This window comes from Pezoporus wallicus, unplaced genomic scaffold (genome assembly GCF_028554395.1).
Source record: "Pezoporus wallicus isolate ANWC-B61680 ecotype Strahan unplaced genomic scaffold, APGP_CSIRO_Pwel_v1 contig_14034, whole genome shotgun sequence".
Taxonomy (NCBI): domain Eukaryota; kingdom Metazoa; phylum Chordata; class Aves; order Psittaciformes; family Psittacidae; genus Pezoporus; species Pezoporus wallicus.
Genome location: NW_026638750.1, coordinates 17 through 8,588, shown reverse-complemented (window position 1 = coordinate 8,588; position 8,572 = coordinate 17). Strand labels below are relative to the sequence as shown.

At 63.5% G+C, this 8,572-nt stretch overlaps 1 protein-coding gene across 1 annotated transcript; it reads right to left on the bottom strand.

The window, feature by feature from the left end:
- Window positions 1-1,013: 1,013 nt before the first annotated feature.
- CSRNP2 (cysteine and serine rich nuclear protein 2) lies at window positions 1,014-7,822 on the bottom strand. The gene is made up of 5 exons (XM_057412129.1): window positions 7,502-7,822; window positions 3,671-3,920; window positions 3,022-3,281; window positions 2,103-2,399; window positions 1,014-1,845 (listed from the first exon to the last, which is right to left on the bottom strand). The coding sequence occupies exons 1-5, from the start codon at window positions 7,580-7,582 to the stop codon at window positions 1,072-1,074; spliced, it is 1,662 nt and encodes a 553-aa protein (XP_057268112.1). The 5' UTR covers window positions 7,583-7,822; the 3' UTR covers window positions 1,014-1,071.
- Window positions 7,823-8,572: the final 750 nt, after the last annotated feature.

The window sequence follows — 8,572 nt, the reverse complement described above, 5'->3', positions numbered from 1 at the left end:
AGGGAGAGCGCAGCAGGAACAGGATCCAATCCTGGTGGGTCCTGGATTGTGCCGGCCCTTGGAGGCCACTGGGAGCAACCCAGGAAGGGGGAAATAAAGCCCTGGAGCCGTTCAAGCGTCACCGTCTGCTCTGGTTGTGCAGCTCAGCTCTGGGGCAGGTCCCTGTTGGGATGGGACATGGGGATGGGGATCACCAAGGGATCAGGCTTGTGAGCCTCCCCAGTGGAGCCTTGGGGAGCTGAGGCCGGGCATGGAGCCCCTGGGGTGGAAACCAACAGCCCCTTCCCTTCCCCTTCTGGGCCCAGGGGCTTGGACCCGCTCCCCAAGCACCAAACCCCCGTTAAGGCCCTGTTCCCAGGGGCAGGTGAGCACCAGGAGCCTTCAACCGCAGCAGCCCCCAACCAACCAAAGCACTTTGACCCCCAGCCTCATCCCCCCATGGAATTCCCCTGCTCTCCAGCTGGGAGGTTCCCCTTGGGAGCATCGAGCCCCAGGGTTGCTTCCCAAGGAGAAGCAGCCACGGGGCTGTGCCAGATCGACCCCGTCAGCAGAGGAAGCTCATGGGCATCGGGGGCTCTTGGCTCCCATCAATTCCCAGTTCTCTCCTTACAAAGACGGGATTTGCTCAACCAGAAAGGGCCGGGACAACAGAGAGGAGATGTGCAAGGAACCCCCTGCTGGCTCCGGGTCCTTCCAGTCCATCCTGAGCCCAGCACCTGCCCCAGGGAAGGGGGAACATCCCCGGGAGGTGCTGGGTGGCCGAAGGGGGCTGGTGAGCATCCATTGAAGGGATGGAAGCAGAGGGGGAAATGGGGGTTTGAAGTTACCCCCCCAGGGAAGAGCTCTCCTGCAGGTGGAACAGGACGGGAGGGAGCTGCCCTGGGAAGAGGGAGGCTCCAGGTCCAGCACCCAAGTGGCCACCGGCCTGTGCCAGGCAATGGGATGGGTTCAGATCCTCGGTACGATGCCCGCCCCCCCCCCCCAGCACCCGGTAAATAACCACCAGTGGCCGCTGCTGGTCCATAAAATCTTATTGTCAATAAATAACGGAGCACCGAGGGGGGGCCTCGCTCACAGCGGCAGCACCGGCTCCGGCACCGGCTCCGCTGGCACCGAGCTCCCCGCGGCGGATGCTGCAGCCCCGGGTGGGGACGGAGGGGGTTTGGCTGCTTCCCCCTTGCTGGCGGCTCGGCTGGGAGCAGCCCCGGCCCCGGGCAGGACGCTGAGCTCCTTCTCGGCCACGCAGGACGGTGCTGGGGGCTCTGGGGGGGCACCATCGCCCCTGGAGCCCGGCCTCGGCTCCACCGGGTAGTAGAGCACGGAGCCATCGTTCAAGTAGGGCTGCTCGCCCGCGGCCGCCGGCTCCGAGCCCTCGGCGAAGCAGAGGACGGACGAGCCCGGAGGTAACTGGGCTTGGATGAGGATGGGAGCGGCCAGAGCCGGGCAGAGCCCCTGCGGCACGGCCAGCGGCTCCTCCAGGATGCAGACGCCCAAGCTCTCGACGCCGGCGCCGCTGCTGGAGTCTTCCTCAGCCTTCAGCCTCTCCAGCTCCTCGGCCGTCTGCAGGTGCATCACGGCCGACTCGTTCTCTGCCATGAACTCCTGGAAGTCCTGGGTCTCGCCGGGCTGCGGCCCCGGCCACGCGCTGCCGCAGCCGTGAGCGGCGCCGGATGCGGCCTCCTCGGGCACCGGGGGCCGCCCGCCCTGGCGCTTGTTCTCCAGCTCCAGCTTCATGATGGTGTGGAGGTAGTGAGTCCGCACGCGGATGGGGTTGAATTCGATGCGCCCGGCCATGTTGCCGCAGCCGTCCCGGGAGCAGCCGCAGGGGAAGGACATGCGATCCACCTGGCAGGGGGATGGAGACGTGGCAGCGCCAGGATCACACAACCATGGAATGGGTTGGGTTGGGAGGGGACCTTAAAGCTCCTCCAGTTCCAACCCCCTGCCACGGGCACGGACACCGTCCACTGGAGCAGGGTGCTCCAAGCCCCTGTGTCCAACAGTGCCAGGGATGGGGCAGCCACAGCTTCTCCCTTCAACCCCTCCCGTGTCCCACCACCCTCATAGACCTTCCCGAGCTCCCACCTGCACCCCCAGCTCACCTGGCACTTGATCCCGGCCTGGCTGCAGGCGCAGGCCTCGGGGTCGCAGTAGAGGCGGCAGTCGCAGCCGCACTCCTCCCGGGAGAGCCGGATCGCCCGCAGCTCCTGCTTCTCCTCGGCGTCGATGCGGTGCACGCCGGAGGCGCGCAGCAGTGCCCGGCGCCGCTTGGTGGGCAGCGGCTGCAGGAAGAAGTAATCGTCCACCTCCACGTTCTCCACATCGATGTCATCGTCCGAGACGTCCTCCAGCGTGAGCCCGTCCGCCTCCTCCGACTCCACGGTCCCGTTCTTGGTGAGCTGCGGGTGGCAGGGCAGAGGCTGGGATTCCTACGTCCCATTCCCCTCCGGACCCCCCCCCGCCCCAGCTCATGGGAGAAGGGAGCAAGGAAACATGAAAGAAAAAGAGAATTCCAAGCAGGGAATCCCTTTTCCAGCCCCCCTGGGCTGTGCCCTGCGAGCAATGGGATAACAAGAGGTCCCTGCTGCTGAAAACACCGGGATGCCACAAGAGTGACCCCTGGGAAAATAAGACTTGAGGGGCCAGAGCTGGATCCTGCATCGTGCCTTCGGCTCCATGCACTCAAACACCCCCAAAGCCTGGCTCACAGGTGTCCCAGCCCTTTGGGAGCTGGCACATGGACACGTCCATGGCCTCCCGAGGAGCAGTGGAAGAGGGAGGTGGGTGCTGGAGGTGGGTGTCCGGGCAGTGAGAGCCCCAGCATGGGCCCTGCGGAGCAGACCCAGCCCCTGGGCAAGGCTCCAGGGCACAGCCTGGATGTGGCTGGAGAACAGGCAAAGCCACCCAGAGCCTGCTGCTGCCTGCTCCCAGACTGAGCACCCATGGACACAGGAGAGGGAAACGACCCATAGGGGTGATCCCCTCCCCTACCCTGGCTGCACCCGGGGCCCCCTGCGGTACCTTCATCTTCTTGGCGTGGAGCTTCTCCTCCTTGAGGTGCTCGCGCAGGATCTCGCGGTGGTTCACCTCCTGCTCCTGCGCGAACTCGCACAGGGTGTAGCTGCGCACGGAGTTGTGGCGCGGGGCCATGCCCAGGGAGCTGCCGCCCTGGCTGGGGACGCTGGTGAAGCCCTGGCGCCGCGCGAAGTAGTACACGGTGACCTGGTCGAAGCGCACGTTCTTCCTGCCCAGCTGCTTCTGCCGCTTCAGGATGGACGTGGCTGCGGGGGGGAGGCACCGCAGGGGGGTCACAGGAGCAAAGAGAACTCCCCCCTCCTCCCAGACCTTGCAACCCGCTGGGCTCCCAGGATGGGGCTGAGTCCGTCTGGGACTCAATGAGCTCTGGTGCCAGCGAGGGCAATGCCAGCACCCCCCATGGCCCCACAGCACCAGCGCCCGCGCAGGCAGTGGGACGCTCCGGCAGGGCGAATCCTGGGATAGGAAAGCTCCACGATGGAGCTTGGACCTCAGGAATGGGGCTGACACTGGGAAGTGCCCAAGGCCGGGTGTCCCGCGCCCTCCCACCCCTGCGCATCACCAGATGGGTTACGAGGGAGGCAGAGGGGAAGGGCAGAGTTGGCCCCGGCGCAGCGCGGCGCCGGCCACTCACGTCGGAAGCCGCTGGAGCTGGAGGGGTTGACGCTGTCGCAGCTGTCGGCGCTGTCGCTGTTGGAGATTTCGTCGTCCGAGTTGGATCCCGCCGAGCCCGCGTCCGCATCCTCGAACTTCCTCTTGATGCCGGCGCTCGGGATCGCGTCCATTTGGCCGGGGCTCGCATGGGAGCCGGTGGGCAGCGGTGGCACCGGCGCTTCGCCAGCAGCTCCGCGGCGCCAGCCCCTGCCCGCAGCCCGCGGGGGTCTCTGTGGAGAAGGCAAGAAGCGACCGCGGCGTTTGGGACAGGCCAGCAGCACTTGGGATGACCAGGAGAGGTTCACGGGGCTCCCAAGAGCAGCTTCTCCCATCCCTGCCCGTCCCTCCCTGACAATGCCCCTGAACCCTGCTGCATTCCTGCAGTTCCCCAGGGGGAGCCCATCACCCCCGTGTCTGGTCTGCAGCTGGAAGGGACCCTAAAGCTCCTCCAGCTCCAACCCCTGCCATGGGCAGGGACCCCTTCCACTGGAGCAGGGTGCTCCAAGCCCTGTGTCCAACCTGGCCTTGAGCACTGCCAGGGATGGGGCAGCCACAGCTTCTCTGGGCACCCTGTGCCAGCGCCTCAGCACCCTCACAGGGAAGAGCTTCTGCCTAAGAGCTCATCTCAGTCTCCCCTCGAGCAGGTTAAAGCCATTCCCCTTGGCCTGTCCCTCCATCCCTTGTCCCAAGCCCCTCTCCAGGTTTCCTGCAGCCCCTTCAGGCACTGGAGCTGCTCTCAGGTCTCCATGTAGGAAGGGAATGAGCTGCTGGAGGATCCTGCTGTGAGAGCCTCTGGTACTTCCCTGCCCCCTTGTCAATGCTGATGTGCTCCAAACAAGGCAGCTTGTCCGTGGATCCTGGGAAGTGCTGGGCTCCAGCTTGGGTGAGGAGTATTTGAGATGATGCTCCAGTGGGAAGATCAGCGAGTGTCCCTCTATGTCATAGCCATGGAATCCACCCAGATGGAAAAGGTCTTCAGGCTCATCCAGTCCAACCATTCCCAGCCCTGCCAAGGCCACCGCTGCCCCATGGCACTGAGGCCTCATCTCCACGGGGTGTGAGCACTTGCATGGACGGTGCCTGCAGCCCTGCCCTGGGCAGCCTGTTCCAATGCCTGAGCACCCTCTGGGGCAGGAATTGTTCCTCAGCTCCATCTAAACCTGCCCTGGTGCAGCTTGAGGCCGTTTCCTCTTGTCCCATCCCTTGGTCCTTGGGAGCAGAGCCCAGCCCCTCCTGGCTCCATCCTGTCAGGCACTTGGAGGCAGCGATCAGGCCCCCCCCCAGCCTTCTCTTCTCCAGACTGAATCCCCCAGGTTCCTCAGCCATGGATCCAGCCTGGCCAGATCCCCCTGCAGAGCTTCCCACCCGATCTGGTGCCATCTGCCACTGACTGCAGGTTTGCTCATCTCCTCATTCAGACCATGGGCAGGCATCACCCTCTCGACAATCCCGGGTCCCCAGCAGCAGCTTCTGCCTTTGAACCGAGCCCAGGGCATCGCCTGTGCCCATCCGGGATCCGCTGGATCAGGAATCCCCCCGGGACACCCTGGGCGGCGCAGCCTCATCTCCTCTCCCTGCTCCTCCTCTCCCACCGCCGTTCTCATGGCAACGGAGAAACCGGCTTCTAACGGAACCAGCGGCTTCCCTGCGGAACCCGCCTGATCCCAGGGATCCCAGAGGCGATGCAGGGGTGAAGGGGCAGTGGGGGGCTCTGCCTGCACCAGGACACAGGCTCTGCATCCCCTGGTCACCACCTCCTGCCCCACAAAGGACGTGCGGGTGCTGCAGCTGCAGCCCTCCCCTTGGTCCATCACCTCCATCACCCCAAACCTGCCCCACGTCTGCAGCCCTAGGGTCCCTGCCTGGGTTCCTGTGGGTGCTACTCAGCCCAGGGCCCAGCCAACTTCACCAGCCTTGGGTTAGGAAGGAGCTGATCCCCAAGGAGAGCGGCAGTTCCTTGCATTGCCTCCCAAAGCAAAGCTCCAAAACATCCTCCCAAATCCCCCTCCTGCAGGTGCTTCTGGTGAGGAAAGCCAGGGATGGTGCCGGGGTGGACAATACCCACAGCATCGACCTGGCTGGGGATGGAGACTGGCTCCAGCCCTGGATGGATCCACCAGGACGGAGCTCACCTCCATTGGGATGGATCCATCTGGATGGATCCATCAGATTTCATTTCACTTCTCCAATGCAGAAGCTCCCTGCCCGTGTGAGCATCCTCCTCCTCCTCCCCAGCGCAGCAGCAGCTGCCCCTGTGTGCAGCAAAGGGCACTTAAATTCCTTTATTAGCTCCAATCATCCTTCTTTTGGTGGTTTCTGGCTTTGGGAATGGACAGGATGCAGCCGGGCCCAGCACCTCCCAGTGACCCAGCATGGAGCAGGGAGAAGTCCTGGAGCTGCTGGAGGGAAGAGGAGACCCTCACCCTGGCCTCAGACCTGCTCTGCAGGTCAGGGCTGCCTCATGTAAGGCTTAAAGAGGGAGGAAGCAAAGAGCTGCTGCTGGAATTGCCTCTGGGAGCAGGGAGGGGGGTAGGAAAGAGACAGGACTCGGGTGGTCAAAGAGCCTCCTGCCCCAGAGCCAGTCCACAACGGGGCTCCAGTGTGGGACTGGGAAAACCCGAGGCCTGAGGCTCATCCAAGGCTGATGATCCCCAGGATGGTTTGTGATTCCTGCTTCCAGGAGAGGAGGAAGGGCAGAAGCATCCCAGGATGAGGTCTGCTCTGTGGTCCCCAAAGCTCCTTCGCTGATGCCGATGGATCTGCAGTGGTCCAGGACCCGCTGACGAGCCTCATTCCACCTCCGGCATTGCCTCCAATGATCCTCGATCCCTGTCGGATGTGCTGCCGGGCTCCTCCTCCATTGACAGAGCAATTCCAGAGTGATGAACTCCGTTACCTCCAGCCCTTCAGAGTGATCAGTGATCACCCCCTGAGCATCCTGCATGGGATCCTCTGGGCATCCCGTGGCTCTTGTGATGGCTCCCTAAAAACCACGCTCCAGGCCCAAGCAACCTGGATGATGCTCAGAATTCCCTCCTTGTATCCCCTCCTCTCTGCCAGCTGCTTTAACCACATCCCTGGAGCCCCAGTTTTTGGTGGGGAATGGTTTAAATAAGCTTCCCCTCAAAAGCAAGAGGCAAAAGCGGATCCTGACAACGCCTCTGGGGTTTGGAGGTATCAGAGGGGTCAAATATGGAGATGTGGGATTATCCCAGCAGCCGGAGAAGGAGAGGGTGGGAACTGCATGAGAGCAGGAAGAAACAGATCCACACAGGGAGAGCCCCCCCGGGCTAAGCAGCAGCAGCAGCAGCCGGACCCCATCCTGGTGCATTAAGGACCAGATCACGGAACACAGGATAAAGCCAGGAAAAAAACCCATCAAGGAATAACCGGAGGAGCCCATTTTATTCCATCGCAGCGCTCAGCATCTCCCGGGAAGCCGACACCGGAGAGCAAAGGCAGGAGCCAGGCTGCAATTCCCTGGATTCCCCCCTGGAAAACGGCTCATCCCTGGGTGAAACCCACCCAAAAAGGGGCTTCTCCTCACAGAGCCCCCCCAGCTCGGCTCCATCCCGTGATGCAGCGGGAATAGCGCTGCCGGGATGACACGGCAGCATCACTGCAGAGCCCCACGGCAGAAAACCCCTCCAGTGCTTCCCAGCAAGCAGCAAAGCAGCTCCCACCACAAGCCCGGAGCCCAGCACAGGGGGATTCAGGCCGTTATTCCCAGGGAAAGCAAACGGGAGCCTGCGGAGAAGCCGAATTCAAACCCTCAATGTGCTTCCTGCAAAGAGCAAGGAAAGCAGCTCACCTCCTCTGGGATGGCCACCGCGATGGGCTTTGGGCTGGGAGCAGCACCTCGGGGGAAGGGTCCAGGCACAGGGAAGCACATAAAGGAAAAGGAAGCTCACGTCTGCTATCGCTGCAGAATCAAAGCAGGAGCCGGGGAAAATGGCACACGCCGTTCCCGACCGGTGCGCGACAAATCCAGGCGTATCCCAGGGCAGGAATTAGGGCACAAGCTCCTGTTGATGAGCCCAGAAACGGGGCTGATTATTCCCCCCCCCCGGTGGGGATGGAACGGAGGCTGCGTGGCCACCACCAGGAGTTCAGCGCTGGGGCTTCTCGGAGGTTTTCCTCTGCAGCCGTGGATCCGCCGGCTCTCAGGATGCTGCGGCCATGGGCACAGTGGAGATCCCAGCTCCGCCTGGGTCAGGCCTTGGACCTTCAGTGAGGGACCAGCTTTGGCCTCCCTCCACTGGTGCCGCTGCCGATGACAGCGCGAGGGAAGGGGGGCAGGTCCCGGTGCAGCAGCAGCAGCCACAGAGCTGGGGTGTCCCCGAGCCCCCCTTGGTGCCCGCTGCAGTGGGGACAGCTCCCAGTCCTGAGGAGGGTCTGGCGGGGCTACGGAAAGGGCTGATCCCAAAACACCCACTGGGTCCCTTTGCCTGTCACCGGGATCGAGTCATAAGGGAGGCTCCACAGAACACCTTGATCATGGAAACCCAGACTGGTTTGGGTTGGGAGGGACCTGAGAGCTCCTCCAGCTCCAATCCAGCTCCACGGACCCCTCCCACTGGAGCAGGGTGCTCCGAGCCCCTGTGTCCAACCTGGCCTTGAGCTCTGCCAGGGATGGGGCAGCCACAGCTTCTCTGGGCACCCTGTGCCAGCGCCTCAGCACCCTCCCAGGGAAGAGCTTCTGCCTAAGAGCTCATCTCAGTCTCCCCTCTGGCAGGTTCAAGCCATTCCCCTTGGCCTGTCCCTACAGGCCCTTGTCCCAAGCCCCTCTCCAGGTCTCCTGCAGCCCCTTTAGGCTCTGGAGCTGCTCTCAGGTCTCCCCTGCTCCAAACACCTGAGGGCAAGGGGAGGGCAGGAGGACACG

What these genes read in the sequence shown, in the direction of transcription:
- CSRNP2 (XM_057412129.1), bottom strand. Translation starts at nt 7,582, where the DNA reads ATGTGCTTCCCTGTGCCTGGACCCTTCCCCCGAGGTGCTGCTCCCAGC. An exon ending in CGGTGGCCATCCCAGAGGAG is followed by an intron (nt 3,921 to 7,501) that starts GTGAGCTGCTTT and finishes CCTTCTCCACAG; the next exon opens with AGACCCCCGCGGGCTGCGGG. An exon ending in CAGCTCCAGCGGCTTCCGAC is followed by an intron (nt 3,282 to 3,670) that starts GTGAGTGGCCGG and finishes TCCCCCCCGCAG; the next exon opens with CCACGTCCATCCTGAAGCGG.